The sequence below is a fragment of the Apteryx rowi genome, unplaced genomic scaffold (genome assembly GCF_003343035.1).
Source record: "Apteryx rowi isolate R43461 unplaced genomic scaffold, aptRow1 scaffold_1276, whole genome shotgun sequence".
NCBI classification, from domain to species: Eukaryota; Metazoa; Chordata; class Aves; order Apterygiformes; family Apterygidae; genus Apteryx; species Apteryx rowi.
In genome coordinates, this window is record NW_020447504.1 from 52440 (window position 1) to 73723 (window position 21284).

General features: G+C 43.9%; 1 protein-coding gene across 4 annotated transcripts in view; it reads left to right on the forward strand.

Annotated features, from left to right (window-relative positions):
• Positions 1-20951, forward strand: part of GPATCH8 (G-patch domain containing 8) — a 53825-nt gene extending 32874 nt beyond the window's left edge. For 3 of the 4 annotated variants that reach the window (XM_026055908.1, XM_026055911.1, XM_026055910.1), the window contains 7 exons: positions 519-586; positions 1051-1137; positions 5095-5238; positions 7699-7735; positions 13552-13601; positions 15090-15220; positions 15632-20951. In XM_026055908.1, coding sequence (XP_025911693.1) covers positions 519-586; positions 1051-1137; positions 5095-5238; positions 7699-7735; positions 13552-13601; positions 15090-15220; positions 15632-19475 — 4361 coding nt within the window. In that variant the 3' untranslated portion in view covers positions 19476-20951. The remainder of the gene's footprint in view (positions 1-518; positions 587-1050; positions 1138-5094; positions 5239-7698; positions 7736-13551; positions 13602-15089; positions 15221-15631) is intronic. The other variant, XM_026055909.1, reaches the window with a different exon arrangement.
• The last annotated feature ends 333 nt before the right edge of the window (positions 20952-21284 follow it).

Sequence of the window (21284 nt, forward strand, 5' to 3'; positions counted from 1 at the left end):
ATGTGCCATTCGGCTTGAGTAGTTATCCTTCCTCTTGGGAAGGTGCGAAATTTGGTGGGAAGGAGGCTTCCACGTTTTTCACAAGAAAGTCATAATTAATTCTTAGTGTGGTAGTGCAATAAAAAATATTTAATAGCTTTTTTTCCCCCCTGGTGGCAGGAGATTAGAGGTCTATATTGCCTGATGTGGAAGCACTGAGAAGGTCCCTTTCTCAAGTCCTGTTAATGTCCCACACTAGGACTTGTCATGGTTGAACATTAACCATGAGTCCGTTTTATATAACCGGTTAATGTTCAAAGAATGCCATTTATCAGCACTAAAGGGGCATTTAGCTTTAACCGGTTTGGAGTTGAGAAGCAGGTTTGGATGTAAGCTGTGAGAATGGCTTGTGTTTGGTTCACTGTAGCTTTCTGGTCTCTGCACTCCAAGGCAAGATCTCTAACCACCCAAACCCAATGTGTAAAGCGAGTTGTGGCAGCGGACCGGCCTCTGACCGCCTTTGTGTGTTCCTGTTACAGGGAGAACGGATCCCATCCCTATCGTCGTCAAGTACGATGTCATGGGCATGGGGCGGATGGAGATGGAGGTAAGCTCGTTCGCCTTCGGCACCGCACCCTGGCATTTATTGCGTGGATCTCGGAGTTCACAGGGAAGACGCTAAAAGCGGGAACACGTGCCACAAAGACGAAGAAAGCCTAGCTCTTAAATCTACATGATTAGAAAACATCTCTCTGCAAAACACATACTCYGTTTACCCCTGGTTACCTAAGTTTTGAGGTCTGGATACTATCCTAAATTCCTTGGCTTTGAGTTGCATTTCYGTAAAGCTAAGGCTGCTGGCGGTGGATGGGCCTGTTGGGAGCCACCAGCTCGGAAGGATTAATGAACTGTTTTATGCGTGGGTTTCACTGTGGGATGACAAAAYGGGGAAAGTGAAGTACGATATGCAGCGATTCTGTTTCAAACCTCACCTTTTAAATTACACGTTCTGGCAGTCTCGGTAGTGCAAAGTATTTATGGGACAAACTGCATCTCTTCTTTTCTGAAAAGCTTGACTACGCCGAAGATGCCACCGAGCGGAGGCGTGTACTGGAGGTGGAGAAAGAAGACACTGAGGAGCTGAGGCAGAAGTACAAGGTACTGAAATGGGTGCATTGATATCAAAGTTCCTGTGGGCTGAACAGGAGAGGAGTTATCCTGATAGGACAGATCTCTTGTCATTAGCCTGTGGTTAATGACAGTAGGAATTAACTATTCTTGCTCTTTTTTTTTCTTTTTGCTCAGATGACTTAGATTTTAACAAACTGATTATTCACTTCTTGGAATTAACCTTGGTTTTTCTTTAGCTCCTGAAGAGCTACAGGGTAGCAGCAAGGCTTTTTACCGGTGTGTGAGCAGTTCTGGGGTGGGCAGAAGACTTCCTTCCCTAGACTCAGGACTGCCGAGTTTTGCTAGTGAACCTGCCGCGTTGTCGGTGCAAAATCTGCACGTGCAGATTTAAGATGGACAGTTTTCAGCTGGAAGCGGAGCAGATCTCCTGTTGCTACTGAGTAAGCAGTGGAGAAAAAAATGCACTGTCATATCACCACAGAAATCCTATTTTCTTTAAAAAGGTAGGATATGGCTCCAGTTTTGAGCAATTAGTGGGCTGTATCTCTTCAGGAGAGTTTCTCAGGCAGCATTAAAAAATACGCATTTTGCATTTCCGTGGGATTTAAAAACCCGTGGGTTTTTTTTTGTAAGCCAAAGACTGGTGTCATCTGTTTAATGATAAAAATGGGCCGTCGTCTTGGCCCTGAGCGTGACACGTTGAAACAAACTTGGATTAGCAGTAACTGAGTTTCCACTTTGCACTCTGGGGAAACATGGTCTTCGCTAGTCGTTTAATCCATTCCTCTGCTTACCAGCCTAAAAAGTACATCAAGGCTTAGGAAAGCTTGCTTATCCGATTTCCTTGGGATTTGAGAAGTACTGGGGTTGAAGAAGAGCAGTAGATATTAGAATAAAGTGTCCGTTTTGCATAAACTGATTCTTTGAGGAATAATAGAAAGGTAGTTTCCATTCTAATAAAATTGAACCATTCCATTAAAAATAGCCATGGCAAATCTAAAATGCCTCTTCACTGGTTGAACGGCTAATGCTGCAGGCAGTTTATTCAGCTAGAAAAAATTTACGTCTTCCTTTCCTGAAATTTTTTTTTTTTCTTTGCTAAATTAAGACCTTAACTTGCTTGGTAAGCGAATTGCTGGTGTACTCGTTCATTTTAAAATAAAAGCCGTTGTAATTGCTTTTAAAACCAATTATTAATTTTGGAACCGAACGGAGTTAATGATATCTTCTGGCACGCTTTAAAGTACCAGCGTGCTCTTAAATGGGCTTGTGCGGATTGTGGGGAACGGTTCCTCTACACCCAGGTGCACGTTCTACTTGAAGATGTTTCTTTTTTGTCACTTTTAATGTCACGCTGGGCGGCACGCTGTTCAAACCTTACAAAGAGAAGGAGGTTTTAGTTGTGACATTAGCTGTTCGAAAGCGGCGTGTGACCGAAAGCTGGGATCTCTTTCCACAGTGTGCCCCTATCTGCGATGCTGGGGATTTTCAGACAGCGGCAGCTGCAGAGTACAAATTATTGTTTCATTTGAGAGCGGCTGGTAGGAGCTCTTGTGTGAATTGCACGTAATGATGTTTTGTCTCAAGTCTGCAATGCAATTTTTATGGTGCCCTTCTTTGTTTTTTTGCAATTGTCTTTTCGAGCTCAATCGAATGCGCTGTGCTTTCCGTGACAGTTTTGTTCTCCTCCCGGTATTCGGCGCACGTCCTTTCAGGGACTCTGCGGAGCGGTAGCAGTTTCTCACAACTCGGATTTATTTTTATTAGCGTGCTTTATCGTTAGGCTCTTGCATTTCCCTATTAATCTGTGAACATCTCGCCGAGCGTAATTTTTTTTCATCGCTCCGCGGGAGTCCATTATGTAATTGCCAACTGTGGCCGCATCATGATTAGCCATTCAGTGAGTCTCAAAGGAACCTTAGATAACTCTGCAACACAAAAGAAGCAAGAAATGTTGTCTAATTCCCTGCTTTTGTATAGACTGGGATAACTCGGATAGCCGTGTTTTCATTGTTTAGCCRCAGGATGCTTTCGGAAGGAATTACACGTTGGGCAGGAAGCGTGTTTGTGGTTTCAGAAGGGCTTTGAACGTCGTCGTTCTGCGAACCTCGTGCTGGTCTGTTTTCCTTTCCCGTCTTTGCGGAGACCTGCTTCAGGCCCCGACCTGCAGATGCAGTTTTTTTTAACAAGGACCTCGGGTAATAGGCACGTGAAAGCAGGAGCTTGAAACAGATTTTTATTTAGAAGTTGAATAGTGCTTTAAATTTATTTATGTATATTTATATTTATATATATATACACACACACACACACACATACATATATAAAATAAACTTTTGGCAGTAGATTTTTAGGATTTTTTTTTCCCCGGATGTTGAAATTTTTGAAATGCATCTTGCAGTATAGAAAACATGCTCAGCAATACTATTTTAACGTCATTCTGACATGATAACTGTGAGACAGACCGTATTCCCTTGAACAAAATCTTAGTAAGTATATTTAGAAACTCTGGGTTTTTTTGGTTTTTTTTTTTTTTTTTTTGTTTGCTAGCTCCCCTTGCTAATGCAGGGAAATTTCCTATGGGAAGCTTATTTTGGAGACAAACTCTTAAACTCTCATGTGCTTTTTCTCAAACGTTGTGCTATTTTTGCCTTATATAATTTACCTTTACCGTATCCACTTTCAACTGTAATAAATAGCCATGCTGATATGCTGCTGTTAGTATAGCGTATGTTATAATACGGCATTTGTAACTTTTGATTAAGATGCATCAACACAAGTGCTTCTGTTAATTAAAGTAAACCTTCCCCAGCTTTTTTCTGATGGCTGACGATGTTTTATTAGTTTTGCCGGTAGGAGTGCAATTGAAACAGCCCAGATAGAGAGGATCAGCCCTGCGATTTGCGTGGCTTTCAGCATCGCCCCAGCGGCCGCGCTGGCTAACCAGTGAGCAACTTGTCCGAAGTCTCCGTCCAGCTGCATCCCGTTGCCGGGAGTCACCGACTAGAGCAGCAGTGGCAATTTGAGCCCCCGCTGCGTTTTGAGGGACTGGGATTTCCGTACGGAGAGTGAAACGTTGAGCGTGTGACGCCCAGAGCTTTTTGATGCTGCCAATCCAAAAGTTGCCACTGTTTTTTATAGTGAAAGAGGGTTGGAAGTGACTGTTGCCAACGTAGTCACCTCCTCTTTGCTTGGAGGTTTAGTTCTGTGCCTGTACAGACGTTGCAGTGTCTAAGGTACTGTCTGTACAAGCATTAAGGAGGGATGCTCCCCTCCTTCTTTTGTTCAATGGCAACTGCCTGTACGTTCCCCGTGAAATCACTGTAGTTGAGCTCGGCTTCATGGACAGCGTTGCTCCTGGGAAAACTTCACTGACTGCAAAAATTACTGTGTAATTACCCCGGAGTGAGCGGGGCTCAATGGTTTCTGAACTCTGCTTTCCCAGCTGCGTGTCTGCATTGATCCTTATTGAATTACAGGCAAGCTGAGACCGAGTGGACATCTGTTAGCGCTCAAAATGGGGGGAGCAGCAGCATTTGAAGGTCTAAGATTCTGCTCCGGAAGCAGTGATCTTTCTGCTCCGACGTGCGTTTTGTCCTTCATCTTACGTGAGCAGGCAGCTGCCGGTTTGCGTGTTAGCTTGAGGATCTGAACCTCTTTTTATTATCTCAGACAAGCCAACAGGCACTTTTCCTTGCAGCCCRGAAGAGGACGGACTGACTGCTGTCGATACTAGCTTTTTTTCCTTTTTTTCTTTTTTATATTCCATGTCAGGAAACTGAACTAGGACTAGGCTGATAGTGCTGCAGAAGTATTTTTCATACCCTTTAATTTGTAAAGACTAGCCTGCTTAATAAAAAAAAATACTTTAATGATCTGTGTACATTAAGGTTCTCTTAAAGACTGTTTTCCATAAAGGAATAGTTCGTCTTCCAGATGGTTTTACCAAAAGTTTAACTGAAGTGTTTTTTTGCAATTTTGCAGGATTATGTTGATAAAGAAAAGGCAATTGCCAAGGCTTTGGAAGACCTCAGAGCAAACTTCTACTGTGAACTCTGTGACAAGCAGTATCAAAAGCACCAAGAGTTTGACAACCACATAAACTCTTACGATCACGCTCACAAGCAGGTAAACAACTGTTGGCAGCACAATTCATTGGTTTTGTATTCGTCGCAGTGGTCTTGTTTGTGGTTAATACTTTGCATTTCCCTAGTGTGTTTCTTCCTGGGGCTATAAGGAAAATAGGTTTTTGATGTCGTTGGTTAAGATTTTTATGCCCGCAGCAAAATATTCATCTAAAAAAAAAAAAAAAAAAATCAGGGTTGGCATTAAGCAGCTCAGTTTTGACCTCCCCATGAGCAGGAATGGGCTGCTGTTAAGCCAAGATGATGACACGTGAGTATGGATAGTTCCCAGTTTGTATCAGGCTTTAAAGCTGATATATCATATCAGGCTATGTCAAAAGAAAGATTGAAAAAAAAAGAGCAGTTTCCAAATGCTGTAACCCTCATGAGAGGGTGGATTCAGAATTTATGTGGAATTGGCTTTGGTCCCAAAGGTAGGGGTGTACTGTAGTGGCTACGTAACGCTTCAGACTGCACAGTTAATAATAGTTCATGCCTTAGCCCAATCTGTTTGAATATTTGAAGCTGCTAAATGAGATGTAAATGTACAACAGATAGCTGTATTGTGCTCRTCTAGAGAGGACATTGCTCAGAGGAGGTTTTCTGATCTTCTTAATGATAAAGTGTAATAATACAGTCATTAAAATATTGATAACTTACGTGGATGCCTGGAGGATGTGCTGTAGAGTCCTGAATCTTGCAAAATAGCAGCGAAGCAACAGCTTTAAAAACACGAATATGGCATTACAGTACATGAATTTTTTYGTGTATTAAGTATAGAACATGCTACTTCAAAGAAATTCACTTTAATTAAGTGTTAATGTGAGATCTTGCGACAGGACTGTTTGAGGATGTGAATTGCAGTTTAGCAGAATTAAGAGCAGAAATTTGTTAATTTGCTTTGTATTGGGAAAACAGGCTGTTTTGACAGAGCTGSTGGCACAGTCGTGATATCGGATAGCAGCGCACTTCATCTAAAGCTTTCCATCTACTTGGTTGAAACTTGAGTGCGATTACGCGCATCTATTTAGGAGGTGGAAGGACCTGTTTACGGCACATTCTTGCAATGCAGTGATACCACATGATTATGACAACTCCTGTTTAAAACTGTTGGGTGGTTAATAGGGAGACTGGTAGGAGGTTCGCTAGATTGCCAGGTTTTCTAGCATCTAGAGAGGCTATGGAGGGAGAAACAAACCTGTGGAAAATAACCACCGCCTTACTGGTAGGAAAGCAGTCGTCGTTAGGGGTGCAAGAAGAGCGACGAGAAAGAARAACGTCTTGGGAATACATCGTGGCTTCATCTTCTCATTAATAGAAAGGATTTTTGGTTTTGTTGATACTGCTGGGCGTTTCTGAGGGAACCGATACTCTTGGWTAATTTGCATCCGTTGCAGCAACTTCAGGCAGGTGTTGGAGAAAAGGAGCCTTCAAATTTCTTGATAAATCGTCCAGCAATAATTTCAAGCTGCACGGGAATTTATACACAGAAGCAGTCATGGTTTCCTTAGGAAAAAAATTGCTTGTCCAGCTTGATGTAGTATGAAATGTGTGACACCCTGTTGGCTCAGTGCTCAGTAGTGAACTTGAAACTACTGAGAAATAACCAAGTAAATTTGCATAAGTAACATTATCTCACTTCTGTTATTCATTACCACTCCAGATGGGCTCATTTCTGACAGTCTATTCTGAAGTATGAGGTAGTTTTTAAAATAACCACTGTGCGTTTGGAAACATGTTGTGTATTGTTTCACATTTTGCATCTTTGGACGAGAAAACACGGTTACATAAAGGCAAACATAATTGTTTTCTTTAAGTAGGCTAATAAGACTGACTTAGTGCTTTGTAATGTTCCAACAAGATTTAACTGTAATAGAAAAAGACTTCCTTTAGTCTTTTTTTTTTCCCTTTTTCTTCCAGTGCTGAACAGTTTTGTTCAGTAAGGATATTCATGATTAGCAATTCCTAAAGAAAAAGTGGGTGAGAGAAGACATTTTGGAACTGAGATTATTTTTTGTCTGATTCCTGTAGGGGGGGGGGGAAAAAAAAATCCTATTACAGCCAAGGGATCTTCTGAACACCGGGAAGAGATTATCTAATGCACTTGCAGACTAGATATATATGTGACTTAACGATTTTTTTTCTAAACTCAAATGCTAAGCGTCAATAAAACTTCTTGCCTCCTAGATGACTATAGCAAACCAATTTGGTATATATGACAAAACCTTGCAGATGTATCCTTGAGGCAGCAATGTTTCAGGTTTGTCTTTTTCTTAGCTCGTTGAGCAGATTTCCGCAGGGTCCTTTTTCCTTCGGAGTATTCTTGGTTACATGTACCCCCAACAGTGAAGTTTTGCCTTATTCCTTACATGGCTCAGTGGACRTTAGACTCTCCCCGTAAATACACTCCATCCCCAACTCCCTTTCTGCTCCCAAGTTATAAAGACGCTGTCTTGTATTCCAGGAAGGAACTCGGGATTATTGCGAAACAGGGGCAATAGGTAAGTGTATTGATCCCTCCTGGATAAATTTTGGACCCACCACCAACTTGCCGACACGAAACAATCGAAGGGGGGGTTTTTATCGTGTCCTGACTACACTGGTTGCACAGAGTTTGGATATAACCAAGTTATCTGCCATCGCAGTTAACCTCAACACTGGAATTCTATCCGAAAGGCAGTATTTTTAGATTACCTTAACTGGGAAAATAAACTTATTAGCACAAACCATTGGGCTGTTTAAGTCCCTGTGTTTTAAACATTGTTGGAGGTGTGCAATGTTGTTCTCTAGATTTTTTTTTTTATTATTTATTTTAAATAAGGTTAATACTTGAATGAGAAATACAGATCTCCTTAAAACCACTAACTTTATCTCAGTCTCTCCAAGGGGAAGGCAGAGGGCTAAAATCAACTTGTTTTCATACAGCTGGCACTGCGAGAGGAAAAATAAACCCAGTTCTCCRAAAGCTCATTCAGGGAGCAAACGCAAAGGGCTGTTACCAGAGGCCTAATAACTCTCTTTAGCACCCTGGAAAGCTGCTTTACTGTGCTGATACTTTTAATGGGTGTTTGTTTTAGCTGTGAGCTCTTGAGCCTGGCAACTAGAGCTAAAGGGCAGCTTTAGGAAGGGCCCCYGCCTCCGAAATTGCACAGTCCCGACTGCCTCCGATTAACGGGTCCAACGCGAGAAGGAGGCAGATGTAGAAAGACCCGCTGCTGCGGTTAGCAAGGAATGTAGGTGCTGAACACGGGACCGACTGTACTGGTGTATTCATTCCTGTAGCTTTGCGTTATGTGACGTCCGGATGCTCGAGAGCTCCCGCAGCCTTTGAATTTGGTGGGTTTAGTGGAAATGAAGCTCTGCGGTATCGCATCGGAGTCGGCCCTTGGTTTGTTTGAATTTTGACTTCRGGATGCAATATTTCACGTTAGACTYGCGTGCAAAATGAACGYGGGTCGCCTTTTCGGGGGTTGCGCCAAGTTTGCGAGCGGCGTGAAGGAACGTCCRATAACCCCCAGCTGCATCGCAGGTCACTGAGCAATTTTGGGAAGCTCCGCTGAGCTTGGAACTCTTACGTTTGAGTGAAGYAGCATTTAGGATCAGCTCTCTTTTCCTTTTTTTTTTTTCCTTTTTTTTTTTCTTCTCACATGTGGTTTATGCCATAGTCATCCTTTCACTACTAGCGTGCCTAAAGAGAGGGTGAGCTGTTTCCTGAGTCACTGACGCTACAGAACAAAACCAGGCACCTTTGAATTCGTTGCGAAGAACATGTTCCTGAGTGAACCTTTGCCAGGCTAACCGTGAGAACTGTAACTGGTATTAAAATGTGGTCTTTTATGTAGCTTTCCTTTTATTTATTTATTTTTTTTCCTGAATGTGTGGCGTTTTGGAGGTGTAGATGATGAATTCTGCATTACTCGGATTCTCTTTATGATAAGAAGACAACGGGAATATATTTCCATTAAAAAGTTCTTGGGGGAGGGGGGGTGAAACTAAGACGTGAAGCTATATATATATATATATATACGCTCCTCTCTTCATGCGCTAATTATCCTGAGCTTTGCTTCTAATGCTGAGGGGGGAGGAATCCGTTTAAAGCCCAATAAAATTACAAACACAGTCACTGCTGTGATTGAATGCTCTAAAACCAAACCCTGAACTTTCTAGTTTGGGAAGAAGTGTACCTGTGCTTTCCAAAAGCTTGTATCTTCAAGCGGACCTTGAAGGTAGAAGACTTAACACCAGGTATCTTAGAGATATACTGTTCTATGAGAGACTTTTCTAATATAGAAATGGTTTTCCATCAAAAAAAAAAAAGGGGGGGGATTTTTTTTAACCCAGTCTTCGTGGTTTAACTGCTTGTTTGCTCAGTGCAAACGCACATGGGGAAGAGCGCTTACTCCATGTATAAATGGAAAGTGTTCAGTAAAATAAGAGTCTTCGATGTGCAGGGTAAAGTAAATAAATACAATAAATCCCTTTACGTTGTGATCGCAAGTGCTGTTAGCTTCCTGAAGGACAAACAGATTTGTGTCCTTGGTTTTTCTGTGTTCCATTGCCTTGTAGTATATTTTCGTAGGCTGAAAATGAGATGGCAGGAAAAAAAATTAAGAGGAAATAAAACTGCGGTTGCATGCTGTTTCCCCGCTGCTCTTTTCACTTCTTTTACGGTAGTGCAAAAAATACTAATTTCTGAAAGGAAGCAGGGCTTGTGTTACCAGATATATAAAATTATAAGGCAAAGGTTGCCATCCTTTGAGTTCATATTAGCTAATGATGCACTTCGCTCCCAGGAGCTTGTGCAGCGGAGAATCAAGTACATGTAAAAAGTTGGGAAAGCCAGAATCCGCTGGCATATAATGAAAAGCGCATTATAATTTTATTTAATAGGAGCTGGCAGAGAGACTCGAGAACAATAACCGGGGAGGAGCAGGCTCGGTAATGGCATTGGGCTGTCACATGAGCTGCCTGGTGCTTCAAGCCGATGCAGAAATCTTGCCCTACCTGAACACAGCGTATCCCTCTCTTCAGAAGATGAGGTTGGCCGTGAAGGTCTCAGAACTTCATGTCTAGTGATTTATGAGAACTGGAGTGCTTTGCTTTTTTTTTTTTTAATCTTTTCTGAGGTTAACTTGATCTCTCTCTGCTATGCAGTTTTAGGCATCGAGTGGCTCTTAGACGGGCCTCGCTTGAGTGAAGTTGCCCGGCTTCGTCAACTAAAATTCAGAAAAGCCGTTTGCCGTTGGTCGTGAACCTGAAAAGCAGCRTTTAATTCGGGGCTGGAGAAGTCTTGCCTTGATACAATCTCACGAGCGAAGTCTTACGCAGGGATAGCCACACTGGCTGCTCAGTTTTTACTCTTTTCTTCTTACAACAGTTCCTGAATTCTGCTTTCCCCCCTTTTATTTAACCATCTTTTCGTGTCTGTCTCTAGAGCTTTTAAATTGGGAGCTTTTGCACGATGCAGGAGTGCAGCCTGTTTAAGCCGACTTGCAGAGTTGCAAGTTAGTGGTTTTGCCTGCCAGTTTTGCCCCTCCTGCACTATGCAACGATCAGAAGAAAATCCATTCCTGTAGCTCTCTCTTTGTGCTAGATTACTAAGATAGCTGCAGATTTTGTCGAAAACCTGTTCCRTAAGAGCCTGACCGCCTTTACAGGGACTTGTTACTAATTTGGTTCGAAACAACGCTCGAAACCTAAAATACTGCATGTTACGAGCTGAGGTGGGTGGCAGCTATTAACGAAAAGCAGTACCAACCCGCAGGAGGGCTTGAGATGTTCAAGTATTGCTCTTCTGACTGCTTTGGGAATGCAGACAAGTTGGACAGACTTTATTTTAGCGGCTAGCGATTTCTGTGTCCCTGTTAATCAGTCGTTGGACGGACTGATATAACTGTTCTTACCAGTGAAGCGCTAAAGCGGTAGAATAGTATTTCCTGGCTTCGTGCTAACTTTCATTCTGCAGTTTGTCTATAAATGCATTGAAAAGCATTCTGCTTTCTCAGCACGGGGAGGAATCTTTCTAATTTTTCAGTCATGTTTGATTAAAGCGCGTAACAGGTTGGCGGTCCTGATTCTGTTGAAGGAAGTTACAGTCTTGCTGAGTACGGTGGGAAGACTCAAGTCTAGCTTCACCCCGGGAAGACAGGTTTGCAGGGCTCCTTTTCTTTTGTGAGTGGGGAGAGGCTCCCGGGCGGCGATTAGGAATCCCAGAGTGTAAAATCCTTGTTCCTTTTCCCCAAGAGCAGATTTCTGTGCTGTATTTGTGGGGGAAACGGGGCAGCTGCATCACTCATCTCCTGCGGCTGCTTAGGCTGTGCAAACCCCCGCATGTACAGCGCAGTCCAAAAAAGTAATTTAGCTTGATGGATTAGAATAATGAATGCTTGATGGAAACTTCTTTAGCGTAAGCCTAGCTTAAATATCGATTTAGTTCAAAAAGCTTTCTGAGAAAGCTGAGAACCAGGGTGTGCTGAAAAGCATTTCATTGTTTTGATATACTCCTTTGCCTACTGTAAAAATATCCTTAGTGCTTTTAATTGCTTCACTCCGGTTACGTTTGGGGAATGACGGCAGGGATAGTTGTAGCTGACGGATTATCCGCTGTTCCTTTCCCTGGATAATGCACTGGTTTCTGTTATGCCCTTGGAACAAATAGTAAAGTAAGGGTTACCATGACAGGGTATTTCTAAAACTTCTGGCCATTTTAAAGGCTCTGTGCTAATCGGCTGCCTGCGAGGACAGACTTTTGGATCTCTTCCTGCAGCAGTTTGTTTTTATGGGCTGCCAATCTGCTCTTCTGTTCCCTCCTCCCCGGCGTTACTTTTCTGTAACATAATGCAGCTCAGCCAGGTTGGAGTTCGGCTACTTGCAGGCTTTATTTTTGCTCGAGAAATCATTTCTCGTGACGGCTGCATCATTTGAGGTCAGTCAAAGATGCTGAGCTCCATTACGTTCCTTATTTTACTTCTTATTTGGCACAATCCCAAAGGGAGATGGCACGGTGCTGTTTGTGGAGACTTTGTGCATTCAACTTACCCGGCAAGACCATTCTTCCTTCTGGCCCCTGTGCTGCAAAAGGAAATTCAGAGTCGCATAATTCCCTCCTGGAGGCACTTGGTGGCCACGTACTGCTGTTTGAAGGAGAATGATTGTGTCCTTTTAGTGCTCACAGCTCGTGTGGTTGAAGAGCATACTGTAAATGAGCATCTTGCATGCCGGAAAGCGGCATAGACCGTCTCACCGAGTGAAAATAGTTGCCAGACCACGGACAGACGTCCTTGTAGCAGCAGGCTCTTCGGAGTGCTCTGGCTGGAGATGTCTTACTCCTTTGTAAAGTCAGCTTTGTAAAATCAGATGGTCTTTCCCCCCCCCCCCCCCCCAAGTTGGGGAGTAGTAAGTTCTCAGCACTCTTGAAAACATGGTTAATTGCTGTTGTCCTAAAACATGCAAATATCAGTTAGTTCAGCTAACTGTTGCCACATATTGCATGTTTTGGAGTTGTAATGTTGTATCTGGACGCCGCCGTCGCTTCCAATTTAAGTGTTGCACAGTAAGAGGGTGGGAGGTTTTGGGGAGCAGAGGCACATGAGGGTCAGTATTTAAGGAAATGGGGACGGTATCCTGTTCTGACTAAAATTTTATGTTGCAGTGAAGACGGTGGTATTGTGGGCAGCTGCATCGTTATCAACTGACTCCAGAGAGCCTGGTTTTATTTTGTGGGGAGATGTTTAAAGCCATGTCTGGAGGAGGGAAGGGGGTTTCTGAGTTCAGCATTGCACCTTCCTCTTTAAAATAAAAGGTCACAATTCATTTCTGTTGTAAATGGCTGGGTCGTGTTTTTTCCCAGCTGGATGAATGATCTGGAGACTTGGCATCAAACCCCAGTTAAACAGTTTTGTCAGCTGTTGGTGACTTTAACATCGTGGAGCATTTTAGATACGCCGCTTAAATCGGCATGAGAAAGCTGCTACCATTGCTTAGTCCATTCTGCTTCCTTTAGAAAGAAATTCACTGTTCAACGTTGAACGTGCACCACAAAACCCTTGAGCCCTTTGCTTGTCCTGGTGAAAGTAGCTCTGTTGCTCCAGGTGGGATCATTGCCATGTCTGTGTGTGTCTGTGTCCGCCTTCCTTCTCCCCCAGGCTCCCCGAAACTCAGCCCCGTAGCATCGACGGCTCAGCTCCTCCTCTGTAGAATAGCTTGCAGACACGCTGAGAGCTCATGTAGTAATGCTTGCTTTTAGGGTTTTTTTCTCTTCCACTCTTGTTATATTTTTACTTTCTTTTTTTTTTCCTCTGTGATGTGACATTTTCAGCTGATGTATTGAAAGCAAATCCTTCTAATTTTGGAGTCCAGATCATAAGAGTGAGTTTCTTTCTACTAGTATCTGTAGCCATATATATATATATTTTTTTTTTCCTSTGTGTGTGTGTGTGTGTGTCCTCCCCTCTGATTTTTGGTAAAGCTCAACCACACTTAGTAAATAACGATTAGGTAAGAGCATCCTCTGTCGTGTCAAATCTTCCTCTTTTTCACAAAGCAATGTTCTCTTTACATTGGGCAAATTCTTTCCTCTAATTCGATCTTTGGGTTAGTTTTCAAATCAACTCTTTTGTGTATACGTGTCTGTGACGCTGCTCCATTAAAGAGGCAGAGTCATCCAGAAGGGTTACTAAGAATTTTGCAACGATTCGCCCATTTTATTTTAGGGTTTTTCCTCAAGTGACTACTGCTCTGAGTACCTTTAGGCTTTCAGGCCCTTCATGAAATGCTTGAAGACGTGAAACTTTTTCAAAAGGTGGATACGTGATTGGGCCTTTTGAAAGGATTTCAAATTGTGCRCCAGAAAAGGGGGGAGAGGGGAGAAAAAAAAATTATTTCAATCCCTTTTGATGGTTTAGGTCTGTCTTTGCTGTTTTCTGTTACTTAAACTTCTGTATAGCACTCTAAAAATAGCTTGTGAGCTTTTTGCATGTAATCAAAGGAAAAACAGCCTCTTTTCCTAATGCTTTAAGACAAGGATTTTCAAAAATTGTCCAAAGAATTTGAGGTTCRCTTCCTATTAAATTGGATATTTATATTCTCTCAGTGACTTTATTATGTGTTTGAAAACTCTTGAGTTTAGGTTTGCTTCCTCATATGCTAAGATTCCTGGGGGGATCTAGTGTTTCTGCCCCTCGAAAGTATTAAACGCCCAAAGACCCCACCGTGTTCTAGTGAATCTTGTCTCATTACAGACTCTCTCAAAACTGCTGTCAGGAAAACAAGCAACTGTTCGTGCTGTGTGTTCTGTTATTTATTTGCTGTATCATTTGCACGGGGGGTTTTGGCACTTTCTCCAATGTAAGTTGTACATTGCTTTTGTAAGATATAATACCTGGGTAACTCTTTTGCCACCAGCTAATCCCTTTCTGTTCTTTGGCCCGTGCTGTTAAGACTGCTGTCATGCGCTGTGTGTCAAGTACATTTGTACCCTGCGAGAGCAGCAGAGTAAGCGGCTGTTCTTTTTTTTTTCCTTCCAGAACTTGCTTTTTGCTTTGAAATCCGCTTTATTGAACAAGCTAAAGAAAACCAGGCAAATTCATTAGAAATGCGTACACAGACCTGAAGTCTTAGCTAAAAGTGATGAACAGTTGTCCTCTCGTTTAGCTACTGGGAGGATGGCAGTGTGCTCTATACGGTTTGTTGAGCTAAGATACTGTTCTCCATCCTAGCTCAATAAATTTGTACAGGATGGGGATGGGGTAGGGGACATTTTACAACATACTTTCGAGTGCTACAGCAGAGAGACACTTCGGCACCCTTATCACTAGCCACTTTTGTCTAATCCATTCCTGTTCTCTTTTGCCTCAGAGGTTGAAAGACCTTAAACAAAGGGAATTTGCTCGCAATGTCTCTTCAAGATCACGTAAAGATGAAAGGAAGCAGGAGAAAGCCCTCCGGCGTCTACATGAACTGGCTGAACAGAGAAGGCAGCCTGAGTGGTGAGTAGGGGTGATCCCTGAGCGCCCTTGGAGCGTGCGTGCAGGAGTCCTGCTTGGGACTGGGGCCCTTTGCAGCAGTGGCATTCTTGCTCCTGTGATCCTGAGCCAAGTTTTGAGGGAAAAGCCTTGCACGTGAGTTGAGCCTATTGCTGTGTTTTTAACAGGAGTGAATGCTGTAAGTTGGTAGTCCAGAGCATCCCCAAATTCTTTATCCAGCAATAGCCAGTTTCTTTCATTATTTAATATTGTAAAACAATCACATGAGTATATAATACTATTTTAATATATCTATTTCTGGATACAAGAGTACTGGAAATGGGTAAAACATTATTTTAGATTCTGCATGAAACCAACTGCAGAGATATACAAATGGTAGTCAGCTCTATGCTCTATTTTAACTTGTTCATATAGCGCTCCTGGAAGCGGACCCATGTTCAGAACCACCACTGTGGCTGTGGACGAAGAAGCTGGGGATGACGACGATTCTGCAGCTAACAGCAGTTCTTTCATCCAGACAACTTCTGGCCAAGCTACAGAGATGACCATGGACAGAGGTTTCCTAAACACTGGACAAGTTGGCGGCACTGTCATGCCAAACCAGATGCCCATCCAGACAGCACAAGCAATCAGTTTTGGCATTAAGAATACTTTGGGAACTCCACTGCAAAAGATAGGTGTGTCGTTTTCATTTGCCAAGAAGACTCCAGTAAAGCTTGAGACCATAGCTTCTGTTTTCAAGGACCACGTGGAGGAGTCGAGTTCTGCAGATGGAACAAAAGCTGACGAAAGAGGGTCAGATGCAGGGAGTCTGCAGAAATCTGGTGAGGGCGAGAGCACAAATAGTTCTGATGGCAAGGCAGAGGAAGATGACCAGCATGACAAAGATGGTGGGTCTTTAGCCACTACATTATCTAAACTAAAAAAGATGAGACGAGAAGATGGACCAATGGCAGTTGAACCAGAATATTATCATTATATTCCCCCAGCCCACTGTAAAGTAAAGCCTAATTTTCAATTCCTGCTTTTCATGAAATCTACAGAACAAATGGAAGCTGAAAATGTGAACAAAAAAACTGCACATGAAATCAAAAAGGGTAATTCTCCAAAACCCAAGCCAGGCAAGCACACAGAAAAGACTGCTGAGAGCACAGTGCAGCAGAAGGAACAGAGTACTACTGAAATTACAGCTCAGCAGAGCAAAGCAGAACTAAAAGAAATCCCAGAAAATGCAAGTGTGCAGGAGAGCAAGCATCTTATGGAAAGCAATCTCCCAGAGCCAGACACTACTAAAGAAGTCACTCAGCATGTCCCAAGCTGTAAAGATGTCACTGAAGGACCAAAGCATCCAACAGGACCCTTTTTTCCAGTTTTGAGTAAAGATGAGAGCACTACTCTGCAGTGGCCTTCAGAACTTCTCATATTTACCAAAGCAGAACCGTCTGTTTCGTACAGTTGTAATCCCTTGTATTTTGATTTCAAGCTCTCTCGCAACAAAGATGCTAAAGCTAAAGGGGCAGAGAAATCTAAGGATCCAGGAGGTCTTTGTAAAGAAAACGTACAGGCTACAGAATCTAGTGACACAAGCAAACCCAAGGAGATGGAAAGCATAGCTAACAGTTCTGCTGTAAAAATGGAAAACAAATCTCTGTCTACCTGTGGCTCCCAAAACAAGCAGGAGTCCAGTTTGGCAAGCATTAGTAAAGTAGAGGGAGATGACAGCAGTAAAAATCTAATCAGTAAGAGTAAATCTGGGAAATCCCATAAACACAAGAAAAAAAAGAAGCACAAAAAGTCCAGCAAACACAAACGTAAGCACAAGGAGGAAACTGAAGAGAAGAGCCGAAAAGCTGACCCGGGGGAAGAGAAACCCAAGAAACGAAAAAAACACAAACACAGAAAGGGCAAATCCTCTCTTTCTACTGAATCTGAACGGGCACTAAAAACTGAACTGTCTGAAGACTGTGGCCATTTCCAGAAGAAAAAGCGGTGCTCTCAGGAGTCCCAGCGGAAGTCACTGTCTGCTGAAGAGGGAAGTAGTGGTAAGAAAGAGGATAGTGGTAACTCCTGCCAAGAGCACGGTGGCAAAAAACACAAGGCTGACCTGCAGCAGCTATCGTCCGCCTCAAGGAGACGATGTGCTGCTCCTTCCCTTGGCAGGTCCAGCCACAGGAGCCGACAGAGCAGCGGGGACTATGACAGTGACGAGGGCTCCCACAGGAAGCACTGCCGGCAGAAATCTCTGTCGCAGTACAGTGATGACTATGACTCTGGCAGCGACCACTCCAGAAGCCGTTCGAGATCGGGGCGGAGGCATTCGTCTCGAAGGTCGTATTCAACCAGTTCTGATGCTTCTTCGGACCACAGTAGGTACAGCCATCGGAGAAGTTACTCGGATGATAGCTATAGCGATTACAGTGACCGGTCAAGGTGCCACTCAAAGAGGTCCCATGACTCGGAGGATGACTCTGACTACAACAGCTCAAATCACAGATCAAAGCGGCGCAAGTACTCCTCTTCTGAAGATGATTACAGCTCGAGTAGGAGCAGGTCAAGAAGTCGAAGCAGGAGCCGAACCCACCCTCGAGGAAGGTCAAGAACAAGGAGTCGGGGCAGAACACGAAGCAGCAGTTGCAGCCGCAGTCGAAGCAAGAGGAGAAGCCGAAGCGTAACTGGTCGCAGCTGGAAACGGAGTCGCAGCTATAGCAGAGATCGCAGCCGTAGTACAAGAAGCCATTCGCAGAGATCTCTTTCCCGAAAGGGCTCTCGAGGCCATGAGAGTCCTGAAGAGAGGAGGTCTGGGAGAAGAGACTTCATCAGATCGAAAATCTATCGTTCGCAATCTCCTCACTATTTCAGAGCAGGCCGAAGTGAAGGATCTCTGAAGAAGGAGGATGGCAAAGGAGAGGATCTGAAAGGATCTGGCTCTCTCTCCCAAAACAGCAGCAGTTCTGGCACAGGGAGGGCCTCAGAAAGTGACTGCAGTCCAGAAGAGAGAAACTCAGTTACTGCAAAACTTCTCCTAGAAAAGGTTCAATCCAGGAAGGTTGAGAAGAAGCCGTGTGTCACTGACGAAATGCTAGCAGGGGCAAACAAGGTGGGCATAAAGCTCAAGGATCCTCCACAGGGGTACTTTGGCCCCAAACTGCCTCCTTCCTTAGGCAACAAACCAGTTCTCCCCTTAATTGGGAAGTTACCTACCATTCGAAAACCAAACGCAAAAAGATACGAAGAGTCTGGTTTAGAGAGGGGTGAGGAACAAGAGCTGTCAGATTCTGAGGATGTTTCCCAAGGTATTGAGGAGTCTCAGTTGGGCAGCCAGTCTCTCCTGGAAGAAGTGGTGATGGTAATTCAGGACAAACCTCTGGATGAGCAGAAACATGAGGAACCTGCTGAGGAAATGCCGTCCATTCCCCTGGAAGCACCAGCACTCCCAGAGTGCTTTAATTCTGGAGATCTGGTGATGCCACACAACTTTCTCTCAGATCCAAGTGATGGCGATGCATTAGAACCTATGGATGGGGGCAACCAGCCTGTCCCTGTGGAAACCAGTATGATGCCCTTAGTTCCAGATGTCGAGCACTTTCCCGGCTACGTGCCTCAGAGTGGGGAGCCGAGCATTGAAGGAGATCGAGAAGGAGAAGACTCATCCCTAGCACCGCTTGAGAGCCAGCCGATCACTTTTACCCCTGAAGAAATGGAAAAATACAGTAAGCTCCAACAAGCTGCTCAGCAGCACATTCAGCAGCAACTTCTAGCAAAGCAGGTCAAGGCCTTTCCTGCCTCAGCAGCCCTGGCTCCAGCAGCGCCTGCTCTGCAGCCCATCCACATTCAGCAGCCAGCGGCTGCGTCTGCGACCTCCATCACCACCGTGCAGCACGCCATTCTGCAGCACCACGCCGCTGCGGCCGCCGCAGCCATTGGGATTCACCCTCATCCCCATCCCCAGCCTCTCGCTCAGGTTCATCACATACCCCAGCCCCACTTGACACCTATTTCATTATCCCACTTGACCCACTCGATTATTCCAGGGCATCCTGCTACATTTCTAGCCAGCCACCCCATCCACATCATTCCGGCATCAGCTATCCATCCGGGTCCCTTTACTTTTCATCCAGTTCCACATGCTCTTTATCCAACCCTCCTTGCCCCGAGACCTGCTGCTGCTGCGGCCGCTACAGCGTTACATCTTCACCCTTTGCTGCACCCCATTTTCTCAGGTCAGGACTTGCAGCATCCCCCAAGTCACGGCACATGAAGGACAAATGAAGTAACCTTGGAGGAAGGAGAATATTTTGCATTTTGGGAAGGGGTTGAAGTTGATCCAACTGGCAGGTGAGGCCTGAGAATTTCCTTTCAGTCTTTAGCAGCCGAAGCAGCCGGGTATGGCTCGAGGGCTGGGTAGCAGGCAGGCGGCAGGTCGGTTTGTGAGTGTTGTGTACATCCACTGTCGGGGATTGTCTCGTGTTTCCCAACGCCTCCGCGTACGTAGCAGCACTGTACCGTAGACGAATCATCTCGCACGTAGGCAAATGAGACACTTCGAAAGGCTTTTTTTTCCCCCTAGATTCTTACACTTAATGATCTTCCTTCTGCTGCCTTGTGCATGATGAATGATATTTCATACTCACTAACAGGTCTCTAAAATCCTTTTAATGAGGTCATCTCATTAAAACAGTCAGCATGATTGAATCCCGCTTGTAATCGGCGATAAAACATTCAGTAACTGACAGCTGTGGATCCTGGCAAGGAGACTGACGGAAGGGCATCGCCGCTGTTGTTTGGTCTGGGCCAGTACCAGTTTTCAGGCACTGCAGGGAGATCTCTTGGCACCCTAATGCTGTATACTTAAAATTTTTTTTTTTATTCCCCTCTTAATATAAGCAGCAAAGGTGAAAGTAAGATCTTAGTTTAAAGCTGAAGTGAACAAAAGAGCTACATGTGTGTTCAGACCTCTGACCCTTCTCCATCCTGCATTAACGTTCTTCTCCGACGTGGGGACTGCACCTTGACGCCTTTTGTGTACTGTGGACTGGAGAGAGGTTCTCAGATTGGCGGTTTGTGGTTTCGATCTAGGCTTTGACCACTCTTCTTCTGAGGAAAAAGTCACTCTGACTTCCAGCTATTGAGGTGTTGTGAAGGAGGCACTCAGATGAGAAAGAGAGGAAAAATCCCTTTAGGAATTGAAGCAATACAGAGGACTGCGGAAGAGTAACCAGAATGTGTAAAGTGTATTCTTTCCTCTGTAATACTGATGGTTTCCTTATTAATTTATAGGATTTTTTTTTAATGTAAAGAATTGCACTGAACTCTGTAAACAAAGATGCTGCTTTTTGTAGCTCATATAAAAAGGTTACATTTGTAGTATACTGCAATAATATTTTTTACAGCCAGTTCTTTTAGTGGTACTTGTTCTGGTGGCTTTTGTGTAAATATGTTTGCTGTAGGTGAAATAAGACACTTGTAAAGGTTAAACTTTATAGTTTCAGCTAGATGCAAAATGACTAAGCATGTATATTTTATCAAGCTCATGTATTTTTGAAGTTTTTATGTACTATACAATGTAAAAAAGAAAAATCTTCATTTAGCATTTTGCAGAAGACAAATGTGAGACTCGGAATACGTGAGGTGCATGGGTGACACCGGTGACTCTAACAGCTAATGAATGGCATCACATTGGAAGGCGATGGCTGCTGGTTCTGTAAAAAAAAAAAAAACGGTGTACAAATGGCAGCAACATAGGCATACTGCATGCTCGCGGTCTACTAAGCAGCTACTTTATAGGAATTGACACTGGAGGCAGTCTCAGGAGCGTCAGGAATTTGGGTTGTCTCCCACAGAGTCTAAAACACCCCCCTTTCTTCTTTCTTTTCTCTCCCCCGGGTTCGAAATGGCGGTTGGCAGGTGTCGGCCCAGGTACGCAGCTCGTCGCTCTGTTCTGGGGATGAAGGAACCTTTTAACTGTACCCGTTTGCCGTCTGCGGTGCAGGGAGAGATGTTTTGCTTTATGCCTGATTCATTGTGGTTATTCCTGTCCGTGATTGTTTCATAAGGGATTTCTCGGTTC